Raw genomic sequence first — 15,270 nt, 5'->3', positions numbered from 1 at the left:
GCCAAGTGATTCCAGTTACTTGGAATCACAGTTCTGTTGATTCTCTTTTCTGCTTCAAGTATTTGCACACCACAGACATAAGATTATTCATATAATAATTTTTAAAAACCATGTGGTCTTGCTAGAATTTCTGTATAAATGTATAAAAATGTCTTTTAAATATGGCAGGAATGTTATGTTAGAACTCCATATGAGATTTTACATTTTATTAGTGCCTATTGTGTGTTTGTATTTCAGAAATCTTGGTAGAGTTTATAAATGCTATTTCTCTCAAAAACAGTCATGTATATAGGAGAGTCCAAGTGCTTTTTACAACTCTCTGTAGCTTCATTAATTCATCTAGCATTTATAAAGTTATTTCAGTGTTTATTAAGATAGATTTCTTAAGCCAGTAACCTGAAGTATTTGTTTAGATTCACAAACTTTTGGATATAAAATGACATGTTAAGGATATGTAAAAAGAATTTTAATTATCTAGCAAAAAAATGTGATTTTCACCACAATATTTTTTGTGTGAAATACCAACAATATTTCCAGAAAATCTAGAGTCTTAGGGCAACAAATCGGAGCCCCCAGCTTTAATCAAAATAAAAATCTGCAGTGTTCACATCTGGCTCCACCTGAAAGTCCGGTTCAGAATTTCCCTGTGATCCTGGCACTTGCAGAAGGGAAGTTTTAGCTTTGTTTAGTATAACAAGAGCTGCAGGACTCCCAGGCCAATAAACGTGTTCACGTAAAACTCCAGACAGCTTCTTTTAGACTGGAGTCTTATCAGGGAGACCTCATTTTCCCTCTAATTAAAGGAAAGATTTAAGGGAGAGAAAGGAATAGCCTATGCCTCTTACTTGTGCGGGTCAGCGTTCCCTGAATTAGAAGTTATTCCAACATGAACACATTCCTCAGGATGAATGACTGCCTAGACTTTGAACGTAATGGTCAACCAGTTTTCACCCGAATTTTGACTGTTTCATTTAGAAGAAAAGCAAAATGAGAAAAAGCTTTCCTCATTTCTCCTTGAGATGGCAAAGCACTCAGAAATGACATCACATACCCTAAAGAACCCTGGGATGACTAAGGCAGATAGAGTCTGAGAAAACTCTTTGCTGCTTCTGCCTTTAGTTTTAGGACACATTTATGCAGATGAGCTTATAAGAGACCGTTCCCTCCGCCTTCTTCCTCAGAGGAAGTTCCTTGGTAGATCACCGACACCTCATCCAGGCGGGGGGTGGGGGGGAAACTTGGCACCAGCCATCCCAGGCAGAGCACCACTGTGATTTGTTCTCCTGGTGGAGAGAGCTGGAAGGAAGGAGCCAGCGTGCAAATAATGAAGGAGCACGGGGGCACCTTCAGTAGCACCGGAATCAGCGGTGGTAGCGGTGACTCTGCTATGGACAGCCTGCAGCCGCTCCAGCCTAACTACATGCCTGTGTGTTTGTTTGCAGAAGAATCTTATCAAAAATTAGCAATGGAAACGCTGGAGGAATTAGACTGGTGTTTAGACCAGCTAGAGACCATACAGACCTACCGGTCTGTCAGTGAGATGGCTTCTAACAAGGTAAGAGATGATCCTTTTATTCATTAAAGTGTGATCATGCAGGGAGCTCCAGCTCCCCTCACCCCTGTCTGCAGCAGAGTGCACCAGGGAATGCTATCAACTCTAAGAATATGTTTGTTGCTTTGTCTAGAAGATTCTCTTCCAAAGTGTCACACTCTACTTGTGTCTTGATGCTACAGCAAAAGTTTAAAATCCTCAGTACGCTTCAATTTCCAGAAACAAAACTTCTTTCTTACTGATGCAGTTTGGAATAGGTTTAAGGTGAGAGATGTCTGTCTGTAAAGCTTCCAAATCAATATAAAATTGAAAGTGCTTTAAAATTTTTTTACAATTATCAGGAAGCTAAAATCTGAGTGAGTCGTGTTGCATTGCAATCAGGTGTCACATATTTATTTTTAAACAAGAAAGTAGTTTAACCTTCATATATCAATGAGAAAGAATGGTCTGTGTTGAAGTTTGATAAATTCCCTCTAAAAAGAAGGATATCCTGGGATTTTCTAAGATTTCTTTTGCGATGCTGGCATGACCTAAGATAAAAAAGAAACAATATGCTTTGTCTCCAAAACCAGAGGTTTTCTTTAAGTTTGCTGATTTTCATAGTGAAATCATTTGAAATTGCTTCATGCATACTGCCCCAAAATGGTTTTATTTACAATCCCCAGACAAAGCTTAATGTTGAAGAGCCTTAATTATCTATCATTATATCATTTGTTTAATTAACACCTGGACTTACAATGCTAATTTATGTAGTGAGAGTTGTTGCTTTTTGTATTTTTACCTTGGAGAATATTATATTAAATACATATCATTATAAAGTTATACGAAGTTATATATGTGTGTGTACACACACACACACATACACTTTGTTAAAAAGCCTTACACCATACCCTCATAGGTGCACATTTCAGAGTCCCAGTCATTCTAGCCTGAAGTATCATCTTGTTGTCTACGTTTCTGGGGCTGAGAAGATATTTTGCTCCACACCTGCCAGCATGCCCTTTCCAGCCCTGAGGTGCACCAGTGAGTGTGTGTCCCTTCTCCAGCTTTCCTGGGGTAAAAGTACCACCTTTGGATCAAGGCTTGCTGGCTGCGGCTCAGAGGATCTGCGCAGAGGAAGCAGTGTGTCCTCAGGAGATCCTGAAGGAGGGGAGGGGGGACTCTTCCTACTTGGAACTCTTTGTTTATTGGTTAATGAAAGGGCAAAAATAAGTCCCTTTCTAAAATTTTAGTTTAGAGTTTAAGTTGGAAGGGAAAAAAAAGAAAAGAACACATTTGAGGATTAACTATTTATTGACTTTTCTCTGAAGTTCTCAATTGAAGGTTAAACTCAGGGATTTTCCAGGCTGGGGTAAAACTCAACCAACTGCTTCCCCATGAGGAGGGCTTTGCTGTGTAACTTCTCCAAATCACACTGGGACTCCACGTAGAAGGACTTTCACAAGGCTTGAGCCTACTTTGGAGCATTAGCAGACACTCTGTTCCCTGTATTTTGTGGTAATTGACGGCTATGCAAGATGTAGATCCAACATTTATGGGGTAGTTTTTCAACAGCTTTCACCATAGAGAACATGGCAAACTTCAATAGTCACCAAAATATACTAACTAGAGTCACCAAGATAAAGCAGGCAATTAACTCCAAGAAGAGAAAAAGAGTACCCCCTGAGAAACTACAAATTGCCATTAATTTTCATTTTGAGTGTCAATATGCTGTAGTATTCTAATCCCATTCATGCCTAGAGTGCTGGAATTAGACATTGACTGTCTTGCAAATTTATTAAAAATAATCTTATTTAGCATAGTAGTTAGTAAGGCTCTGAGACCAGGCACTCTGTAGACACGGGTGAGGATTCCAATCCCTCAGGCTTCCGCTCCTCGTTTATGGTGTTGTGTGCAGGAAGCAATGAAAGTTGAATAGAGCTAACCCTAACAAAAGGGCTAACCTTCCATGCTGACACAGTTAGCTTAAGTAAAAAGCATGCAGCCTCAGTCATTTTCTAGATCTACAGTGGAAAGGTTGTCAGGGAAAGCAATTATTTAGTGCATGAATGATGCCCAACTGACAGCTAAGATTAATTTTTAAAAATATCTCTTTTTACTTTACTACCTTTAAAAAATTATTGATTATTCAGATAATTGTCTCAGGTTAAGCTTGAGCATAACATGAACCATGACACATATGATATAAGGCAATGAGGCCAGGGAGTGGTGGCTCACGCCTGTAATCCCAGCACTTTGGGAGGTCGAGGAAGCACTTTGGGATTGCTTGAGCCCAGGAGTTCGAGATAATGCAATGCAAACATTTTTGTGGCCACCAGAAAGAAATTGATCTACACCAGTTCTTTGGGAACTGAATTATCCATGGCAAAAAAAACTATATTCCATATTCAGTTTTCAATATTGCTGAAATTATCTGAGATTTCCATCCAAGTTGACATCTTAAAACTTTATCATGATCATCACTCCCATTACTATGTAGTCTTATTTGGCCATATTTTGCTTACCCTTATCTACTAAGGAGCCAGTGTAAATCTCTGAGTTGCAGATCTGGAAGTGATGTGAAGAAATGTTATAGAGGGAGTGTACTTATCAGTGGTATCCACTACATTTTTGCAAAAACTCTGTGTTCCTAGTTCTGTTTCAGCTACGTGGCCACTAAGTTTTGTTTGCAATGTCTGATCTTAAGAACAGTGATAGGTGAAATCGTGTTATGCTGAGGGGTATTTGGGAATTACATAGGTGCAGTCTACGTGCAACTGGTAGAGAGTTAACTGTGTTTGGTGGAGGAAAAGCAAGCATCTTTCATCTTTACTTCATCTAGGTAGGGTTGTGCTTTTTTAGTTTGTTTGTTTTCCTTAATCCTTTAAATTTTGAAGAAAACTGAGTGATTCAAATCTCCTAAAAGACTTTCTCAAATGTACTTCATAGCCTAGAGAGTTAGATAAGAAACATCGTCCTCTCTTTGGCCCAAATTTCTCTGATCCCTTAATGCTGGCCACAGTCCAGATGGAATTCCAGAATTTTAGAGAACGATGCTGCCAGGTAGGTTAGTCTTGTAAATTATTTTCCTCCAAGAATTACTAGAAGATGGAATAAGTTCAGCAGAAGTTTTACAAGGCAATGGTATTGTTATTTAAGATGAAAAGGATGGCTAGTGAACCTCCTGCCAGCTGCCCAAATTCGATTAGACATGTTAGAGCTAGCCGTTTTGCTTAACAACAGATTGCCTTCTTAGAATTGTTCATTAATTTTGTGTTTCAATTTTCATCACCTCCTGAATTAGAAGAATTGTCTTACACTTCAGCAAAATGCATCAGAGCATGAGTTCCTCAGTGGCAAAACAGTCAGATGTTTTGAAAACAGGATGCTTTGGCTCTCCATTATAAAAAGAGGAACGGAAAGAGAAACAGTATAGAAAGGAAGAAAGCAAATAGCCTCAGCAGGGTCCCCAGCCCAACAACGGCATAAACAGTGACCTATCTTCCTGACCTTCACTGTGGCTCAGTTCCTGACCTCGTGTCACCAAAGCCAACCAACGTCATTAGAGGAGGATAGGAGGAATGGCGCAGCTGCTGTGAGGGTGACTAGAATTTCCTGTCTCCTTCCTGACAGACGCAGTCAGTAAAGTACAGGGTTGCAACAACAGTGGCTGAGGAAGGACCAACCCAGAACAATCCCAGGGAGGCGTAATTGTGACTGACGGGGAATGGGGAGGTGTTCTTTCCCTCATTGTACTGAGAAACCTAGTCTTTCACCTAGAATTTTCAGGTGAAAAACGTCAAAAGGGTCATTCTTACACAGAATGCTAAATGTTTTTCAAAAGATGAACATACTGTGGTATTCAGAAAGGAGCTATAGTCAAGCAACTAGTCACTGTCTTCACTTCCCCCACAAACGCCCTCCACTGTCCTTTTCGTTCTCCATTGGTTTTGCTCTGGGGCTGTTTTATATGCAGAACAAAGGTTGGGTGCTGCTGGGTGAAAATGGATATTCTGTTGTTGAAGAGTGGCCCTGTGTATTAGTGCTTTTTTTTAGAATGAAGCATTAGGACCTAGCACTTGAGTAAATGTTTGCTAAGATAGAAATGGAAGATAGATGGTCCTTCTCTTAAGGCGTTGTGAAGTCAGCTACAGATAACCATCATGAGGAAGTGAGTCCTCCTGGCTACGCAGGCTTATTTTTCCAGTTCTTCAGGTGCAGCCATACTACAGTACTAAACACGGAGCACAAAGGCAACTAATTGCCAGTGCTCTTGGGTGTGCGGGATAAAGTCACACGATTCTACCAGGCCCCGAGCCAGCTGGGAATTAGGCTGCATGACACTGAATGGTGATCATGACAGGCTGATTGCCCTAATGAGGGGTGAACCATTTTGTATTTAACTGAATAATCAATAACTATGGAAAATGCCAGCTCCTGCAGAACTGACAGGAAATAGATCTTACTGGCCAATGGATTCACCTTAGAACTCTGTAAGAGAGAGGGTAGACAGGCGCTCAGTCCTTGAAAGGAATATTCATGCCACTTTTGCCTAAAATGTAATGATATGATTACAGCAGTGCCGCCCTTAGCATAAGATGCATCCGTTTGCTGGGCCCTGTGCTGTAATCAGAGGGCCTTAGCCTGGCCTTCCTTCTGCTGCCCTCCACCCCAGGAAGTAAGGAGTTGGCCGGGCCAAGGGAGCAGCTTTGCTCCCCTCTCTAAACTACATTTTGCATCTGCTGGACCCCCACGTTCTCTGTCCAAATGGCTTTGAACCCACTTCCCGGCCATACAAGCCTCTTCCTGGGATGTGCTGCAGGCATACACACCCTTAGGCCTAAGGAGTTTAACCAAGAGGCAGCAATGAAAGGTGTGAAGAGACTTGTGTAGGAGGAACTTGGGTAAGCAGGCTGTGGTCCAGGGCTCACGCCGGCTGCTCACAGGTCCCTGGAGATGGAAGGACATGGGGAAAGAAGAGGGCCAACCCATATCCAAAGAGTTCAAGAATTCTAAATTCAACCTGACCTTCCAGGCTGTTATGGAGGGATATCTGTCAAGGTAAAGGAGATAGCTCAATGTATATCTTTGTATATTTAGACTTACGGTGTGTGGCCCCACACATGTTAGAGGTGACCCTGGATTAGAGGGCAGAATAGAATTAAAATCAGTTCTGGTAGCCAGGTGGGCACTCACACATTTTTTTTGGTTCAACTTTTCTCTCTTTACTGCTCAGATTTATATAGACTAAATTATGGAGGGAGCAAAATAAAGTGAAAAGAGCCTAGGAATAAGCCATGAGTTTGAGTTCTAGCTCTGCCTTTACTTAGGTATAGTAATATAGACAATAAAACTATTTGGAATCTTTCCATATTCTCTTCTATAAAACAAAATAATTGGAAAAGACCCAGCTCTTCAGTTTATTGATTGAATAATATTAGTAAACAACAGAACTACCTTTACAGGTGTATGCAAACATTGTGCTAAGCTCTTTACCTCATTCTGTAATCAATATTCACAGTAACCCTTTGAAATAGGTACTGTTATTATTCCTGCTTTACAGATGAGTAAAGTGAGGCATACAAAGTTGAAATAACTTGCTTAAGGTAAATCATAGAGCCAGGATTCATATCCAGTCCATCTGACTTACCATCAATGATCCCAATGAGGCATATAAATATAGAAAAAAGTTTAGAGTTATTTAATAATTCTTCTAAGGGGATTTTGGATTGGTTGGTGGGTGATCTTGTTCTTTCAACTGTGGCAAGCATTAGTGAGGCCTGGTTCAAATTTATATTCTGTAGCTACCACACTCACAGCCTCTAGGATGGCCATTAATTGCCCTAAGCTCAGTCTTCTTGCCTGGGAAGCAGTGTAAGGGGAAAGAGCAATCACAATTATAGAAAATGGTTATAAAGTGCTCATAAAAATGCAAATAATAGTATTAAACTAATCCATTGCCTATTTCAGATCCATTTGCTCACTTCACTATCTGTTTCTTAAAATTCTCCAACATAGCCTAAGATAAGATAGTAAAGGTCTGTTCAAAGGACTGTAGACTAACCCCAAATTCCCTTTTTCCCTGCTTCTCAAAATAGAAAGGAAAATAGAGATAAGCTGTTCTTATTTTTTAATTTATATGATCATTCAAATGATTGGGGCAATTTCATTATATGCCACAACCTTTCCAAGGCATGGAACATGACCATAAAACAGAGAATTAATGCTTCAGTAATATGTAAGGGAAATTTTTGGAAGTAACATGTCCACTGTTTTCCTTGGGCATTGTCTTCAAATAAAGATGAAAGAGAAGATTAAGCTATTTATTCTTTGTCATTGTTTCAGTTACTCTTTCTATGACAAAATGGAGTTGTATTAGTGAGTATTAGTATTAGTGCAATTCAGTATTCCAAGTTCTAGTCTTCTCAAAACTTAGCAAATCAAAGAGTTTGAAAGTTATTTGGTGCTTTGTAATAAGTTTGATTTGCAATCTGTTTTGTTTTATTCAAATAGTTCTTCATTGATTTTAACAGAACCATTTCCTTACTCAATGGTAATCCATTTGGCCCAATCTTTCTGCCTAACTCACTTGAAAGTCCTCAAGTGAGCAAGTCCCTAAAAAACAAACAGAAATGAAGAGGACATTGCCTTTGATTGTTTTACCTCTGGCTACCTGATAAGAGAGCATAATAGTCTCAAAATCTGATAAATAAATCATTTTAAGGGGAGTATCTTTCTCCACATTGGGGAAAAAATAATAGTTATGTTTAGATTGTCAAATGTAAATGTAGAACACTAGTCTTCAAAAATAGAATTCAACCCATTAGCAGAATAAATATTTAGTCTCCATTTTTTAAATACTTTTTTCTCATCTTTTAAAAATTGTTTAGTTTTTTTTTTTTTTTTTTTTAGAATATGTCCGAGTCTAAAAGGCTCCTAGGTTGTATGCCATTGTTATCTATGAAAGAAAAACCAAGGGCGGTGGTGCTTGCATTTGCAGTATTCTTCCAAAACATTTTTCTTCTGAGTAAAAGTGTGCTCAACAAGTGGAGATAGCTCAGACATCTGGAAGCCAGGACTTACTAAACAAGAAGATGCCAGGGCAAATTTGTGCCACAGTCAATAGGTTTCACACTCTTGAAGGCATGGTGCCAGTTGTCAATCTGCTTTCCTGAGCATCCTTTCCCTCTAGCATTTTTCAGGGACCTACCAGCACCTCTCTGTCTTGCTCACTTGTACGTGATGTTTCCCTCAAGTGGTGCCAAACTGTTTAGTCTCTTGTATATTTCACCGTAACTTCCTTTGTTTGATTGACTTTAAAGTAGCCGAGTGCTTCCACAAAGAAAGGACTGTTAAGTCATTTAGAAACGAAGAAGACAGTAAAACTCCTGTTTCTTTTGTTTCTGTTTTGGGAAGTGCCTGATAATTTTTTCTTCTTATGGAGTAGATTTTAAAGCTATAAATCATGCCATTCTGTTCAACAGTCACTTTTTTCCTTCTGCTAATTACTTGCAATTTTAAAATGTATCAATTTTGAAATCTAGAGCCCCCAAAGATTGAAGTTTAGTAAATTTATTAAAATAAAATGTATCTTCATGGCTCAGTAACTTTCATCTTCTAATTTTTTTAGCTAATCAAAATAATTATAATTTTTTAATTAACTATTAAATACTTTACATGGCTGCCATCCCCTCACTCTTTGCTAACAGCATAGTGCATAATGTTTTAACTTTAAGCAATTATAAAAAGGAAATTTGAATACACATACTGGGAAGTAAAAATGACTAAGCCAATTTTTAAATTTTAGATTTAGGACAAGAGGTGTTGGCATTTGATATCTAAAAAGATAGATTTTAAGTAGTTGTTTTAGAAAGAAAATAGTAAAAAGAAAAATTATCAGTAAATAAAAATAGATTTCAACTCAATTATATAGGCTATGCTAAAGCCAATCAGACAGGGCACAGTGAAGTATTAATTTATCAACTATCTAATGCCTTTGGTCACTATTGATGATGAAATTTGATAAATCAAACCAAAAAAGATCTAAACAGTTTCTTTCTAGTTATAGTTTTACATGATTACATTAGACAAAGTCCTAGAACTTTAAGCCTAGAAGAGAGCCTTAAGTATTATTATCTATTTCTATTTGAAGTCATTTTATAGATGAGAAAATGAGGTGGCTTTTGCCACTAATAACAAGTGAGGATTAAAGTGCCTAATGTACTCCAAATAACTTTGTAAAATATAGAGCACATTCTAAATGAAAAGTAATTTTATTATGGCATGACTTCTCCAAAGTCTTAAGGTGTATTAGTGGGATTCAGGTATTAAAGTATAGGTCTGATCATAAATCTGGCTTACTGTTCATCTTCAGCAAAAGGCTAGATATGTTTCAGAAAGACATGGGACATTCTCTCTTTTGTTTACATTGACTTTTAGACTTCTCATTCTTCATTTACGTTTCTTGACTAAAAGGTATACATAAGTGTCTTAATAATTTCAAGTAAAGAGAACTAATTTAGTATGCCTGAAAATTTAGTGATCAAAACATAGCAAGAACTAGTTGGAGTGAGTTACTTTAAATGCCCCTGGTTTTAATTTCAGAATTTTAAAAAAAGCCTTAAATTTTTGAGGCTTTTGATTGTTGTTTGCTTTCTCACTCATTCCAATGTCAAAGTTTAGGTAGTAAAAATACCCTGTGGTTAGTGTAACTGCCCTTAACTTCTTTCTATTTCTTTCTTTCCTCTCTCTGAAACTGAAGATGATAAATTGGAAAGTTTTACCACTTGGATTGTTAAGCCTTGGGTTCTCTCTGCCACTTTGCAGAGCTGTTAGCATGGAAAGTTGAACTTCAGATGGTGATTCCAGTTTGAACCTCTCCCTACACCCTAGAATGTTTCTGCACAATGAACCAGATTATGTAAAGCTCTCACAGCTCAAATATAATTTCTAGACTCTTGAGTCATATTACCAAGATCCTAGTGGAGTTAGGTACAATGGTGTTGGCAGCTGCCTTGTAAATAGTTTAAATCAAATAAGTCTAATTCACAGCATATAGAGACACATTTTTATGTATTTAGCCAACTTAAAATCAGTCTTAGTATGTGTAGACCCCTAAGTTAAGCTGATACTGCAAGTATTTTGCCATAAAATTTGGATAAATAATAAACTATTAATGTAATTATTTAAATGTGGGGGAAAATCAAGGGAAAATGACTCGAGGAATTGAGCATCTTGGGATAATATTTATTAAGGGAAATTATTCCAGAAGATCCTTGAAAGTCTAACGTTAGCTCTTTTTTCTCCATAATTTCTAATCATTATTTACATTACAAAGTAGAACTAAGTAAAAGAAAATTCCTTAGTATATAATGTAAGAAATTAAAAGAAAATTTCTAATTCTTAAGTGAGTAAGAAAGCTTAGTGTTTTGGTTATTGGAATAAGATACAGAAAACCTGAATTTAAAAGCTGAAAAGAGACCGGGCGCAGTGGCTCACGCCTGTAATCCCAGCACTTTGGGAAGCCAAGGTGAGCGGATTACTTGATGTCAGGAGTTTGAGACCAGCCTGGCCAACATGATGAAATCCTGTCTCTAATTAAAAAAAAAAAAAGAGAAATTCCCCCCCAAAAAAATTAGCTGGGCATGGTGGCACACACTGTAATCCCAGCTACTAGAGAGGCTGAGGCAGGAGAATCACTTGAAACCGGGAGGTAGAGGGCAGTGAGCTAAGATCACATCCACTGAACTCCAGCCTGGGCAACAAGAGTGAAACTCCATCTCAAAAAAAAAAACAAAACAAAGCTAAAATGAGGCCGGGCCAGTGGCTCACGCCTGTAATCCCAACACTCTGGGAGGCCTAAGAGGGCGAATCACTTGAGGCCAGGAGTTCAAGATCAGCCTGGCCAACACGGAGAAACCCTGTCTCTACTAAAAATACAAAAAATTAGCCGGGCGCAGTGGTGCCTGCCTGTAGTTCCAGCTACTGGGGTGGCTGAGGCATGAGAATCGCTTGAGCCCTGGAGGCAGAGGTTGTAGTGCACCAAGATCGCACTACTGCACTTTTGCACTCCAGCCTGGGTGCTGGGTGATGGGAGTGAAACCCTGTCAAAAAACAAAAAAAAAACAAAAAAAACTAAAATGGAGATTGTATTGAGGGAAAATCCATTTACAGGCTAGGAGAATCATTTGTGTATAACAAGGAAAGGCACAGATTTTTTTAAAAAAAGAGAGACTAAAATTTTCAGTAGCTCCTCTTGATTAAAACAGTGGACTTCCAACTTCCTCTCTACCCTCAATGTCAGAAAATCTATGGAAAATATGGCTTAAGAATATTATCATCACTTGAGAATAAAGAAACAGAGGGATTTACCCTCCATCTTTATATTCCATTGACTAGAAAACTTCCCCTTGGCTCAAACATGTCATCAGATCAGACCCTGTGCTATGATTCTGCTCCTAGGACGCCAAACTGTGGGGCTTTTTTTGAAACCCTCCCTTAGCTATTCTAACTTCCATAACATTTTCAAAGGCCATCCTCTTACCTATCTTATCAATTAATACCATAGCTAACATTTTAGTTATCTGGGATTTTATTTATGTCTGCTCAGATTGCAAGTTTGAATGTTTGAGACTCCACTTTCCTTGCAGGATTCGGGCTAATATATGCCAAGGAGGCATAGATTTCTTTCTGTTTAATTGTAAGGATGGAAGTGAAAAGCAAAGAAAGTTTTTGTCCGTTGGTGGTAGTTGGTTTTTGGTTTATTTTAAAAAGCTGTCTGCAGTTTTCTTGATCATTTAAGAAATTTGTTGACACGGCACTTTTAATAGATTATCCTGCTTTTAAACAATGCTGGCATGGGTAATGACCTCACTGGTGGGCACAGAACAATAATAAAGATAGAATTTTTTTTTTTTGGTATTTTCAAAAATTTAAAGTTATGAAACATTTTTAGACTATCCAGTGGCAATGTGCATTTCCAGTATACTTTTGTGTGATGGTGAGAAGCTAGGGACCTTCTAATGGGTCACTAATGAAATGGACTCCAACTCCCACTCTGGATCTCTCACTCATAATCCACAAGGATTAATTTAACCTGCCAGATACTACCCATTTAGCAAGCTGAAAGGACACAGTGCCCCCCAATGCCTGTAGCCCTTGTCTGCTGTGATTGCTATTGCTGGCTCCATTCTATAAGTGAGTCAGATGATTTAGATACATATATGTTTACTAATGCAATGGGTAGTTTTTCTTGGCCAGGCTCATTGTATTATTTGTGTTCTTGTCAGGGAGAGCTACCACTGAATTTTTTCCTGCTGTATTTTAACACTCAGGAACTGGTTGTGCAAAGTTTATTTGCATCTTTCTTGTGCATTGCATGGGAGTGTCCTTGAGAATATCTTGTAAAGATTTGCTAGTATTGTTTTTTAAATATTTAAAAATCAGTATCATTTAATTTCAGAGAATTTGCTTCAACTTACTGGAATTAATTAAAAATGCTTTTGCATTTATATTTTTTCTTTTACATATTTAAAGTATTAAGATAAAGTCATTGTCTAATGCTGTCTGCCATAGTAAAATTTGCAAACTGAGAAAGGTCACATACTGCTTTTCAAGACTCTTTAGGGCCTTTAATACAGTGCTAAAATAGAAGAACTTTGTCAAAAATAAACAAAAGTATGAACTCCTTGGTAGGAGTAGATTCTCTTTGTTTTAAAAAAGTTAAATACATTGGGTTAAAATGAGCAAAATATGAGCTCCTTTTTGTAAAGTTAATAAAGAAGGAATAGAGATTAGGAAAAATTCAGAAATTTCCAATCACTGCTTTTCAAATCTAACCACATGATCCAGGACTTCATTTCCCAGAAAACTCTGCATCTGCCCGAGGGAACATTATTTATGAGAAAGTGCAGAGATTTCTAAGGCCCATTTCTTCACTTAAAGTTTATTTGCTCTCAAAGCTTCCTGTGGTACCAGGATAGAGCATTAAATAGCGTTATTCTCTTTGAGTTATAGCTGTTTCTTATTTTCGTGTTGTTAGATCCAATGTAGCATGGTAATAAAACATATTTGAAGCATCCCTTCCTGCATACACAGCGCTCTTACCTGTTTTCTCGTATGACACTCACCCTGAGGAAGGTCTTATTGTATCCCCATTTTCAGATATGAAACTGAGATTCAGGAAAGATAACTGATTTGTCCAAGCCCTTTACCTACTAAATGGCAAGACATAGAATCAAATCTTGTTCTCTTTGCTCAAAAGTTGAGCAAAGTTGTTCTCTTTGCTCAAAAGTTGAGTTAAAAATAAAAGTTAAAGGGAAATCCACAATTTAATTTATTATATTCTCGTATAACTTGTTAACAAAACATATCATCATAGAATTTTAAAGCTAGAAATCAACGAAGTCTTGTTTTTCAGACCTCAGTTTAGATATCACCTCTTAGAAAGACCTTCTTTTATTACCCTAATTCAGCAGCTTGTTGGTTTTGCAATTTACTATCACAATTTATGGTTTTTGGTTTTGATCATGGAACTTGGTTTTTACTGATATCTTTCATTAGACTGTAAAGTTACTGAAGACATGAATTGTGTCTACCATGTTTACTAGTGAAGCCCCAGCAGTTACACTAGCTGTAGACACACGGTAGGCATTAGAATAAATATTTTTTGATCAATTGCATGAGGTTCAGAAACTTAATCTAATTTGTCCAGGACCAAGTATTTGTTAGTGATAAATCCATTAGAACCCTGGAATCCTGTTTCCTGTTGTGCGGCAATGGCTACATGTAGGGGCCTGCCATGCCTAATTCCAGCTTTCTAATTGTTAGGTTGCATGAGAAACCCTCATCTGGTTCCCAATGACCCCCCAAAGTACCCTGAAAAAAGGGAAAGCTTATTCCTACCCTTCTGTTTCATCCAGAGTCAGATAACAAAGAACAAAGTTGTCAGGGACCAATGCTTTCTTCCTGTGAGCAGAAATGTGAAGCATGGTTTTGGTTGGGGTTTTTGTTTGTTCGGTTGGTTTTTGGTTCAGTTTTGCAATATTTGGCTTACTATTCTCTCAAAAAGTCTGCATCCTGTGGACAAGAATCTAAGCCCTTTGGAGACTGGCAATGGCTATTCCACACTCTCTGGGGAGCCTATTTATGAGCACATGTGTTTGTAACTCAGCCACTCTCCATATCTGTTGGAGAATAGCAGCCTAATTATCTGCCATCATTTGGTTATGTTTTTCATTCCTGGCATATTGGTGACACTCCTCTCACCTCAGCCACATATTCAATTAATTCATATGTGTTACCACATTGATCTTAACTGTGAAAATCTGAGCAAAATGCATACTTGGTGCAATTATCCTTATATCAGGTAGTCTGTGGTCAGTCACAGCTTTTAGTCAATAGATAAAAAGTTGTAAAGTGTCTTAATTTGAGAAAATTGGCTAAACCAAAGAAACATGAATGGATAGTTACCAACAGCTGGATTTCTCCAAATAGACTCTTTTTTGACGGTATAACTTAAACATAATGCCATTTTGAGTTATGGTGCTTTTCATTTGACTTGCTTCATCTATCTTTCTGGCAATTCTTGTTTACGCTCCTTAGACTGGTGAATAATCTAAATGTCAACCAGAGAGTCTGAACTTCTATGAGTAACTCATGTGTCACATAATCTATGTGACATAGTACTGCATCACACCTGCAGCAGCATGCTATGGGAATTCTGTAATTAATTATATATG

The 15,270-nt window shown here is 37.9% G+C and overlaps 1 protein-coding gene across 3 annotated transcripts in view; it reads left to right on the top strand.

Annotated features, from left to right (window-relative positions):
* Positions 1-15,270, top strand: part of PDE4B (phosphodiesterase 4B) — a 582,824-nt gene that overhangs the window by 539,750 nt on the left and 27,804 nt on the right. For 2 of the 3 annotated variants that reach the window (XM_055350106.1, XM_004025928.5), the window contains one exon: positions 1,443-1,555. In XM_055350106.1, the coding sequence (XP_055206081.1) occupies positions 1,443-1,555 (113 nt within the window). Of the gene's footprint in view, positions 1-782; positions 1,195-1,442; positions 1,556-15,270 lie in introns of those variants that run through there. The other variant, XM_055350113.2, reaches the window with a different exon arrangement.

Source organism: Gorilla gorilla, chromosome 1 (genome assembly GCF_029281585.2).
Source record: "Gorilla gorilla gorilla isolate KB3781 chromosome 1, NHGRI_mGorGor1-v2.1_pri, whole genome shotgun sequence".
Classification (NCBI taxonomy): Eukaryota; Metazoa; Chordata; class Mammalia; order Primates; family Hominidae; genus Gorilla; species Gorilla gorilla.
Note: the sequence above shows the minus strand (reverse complement) of the source record. Positions and strands in the feature narration are given on the sequence as shown.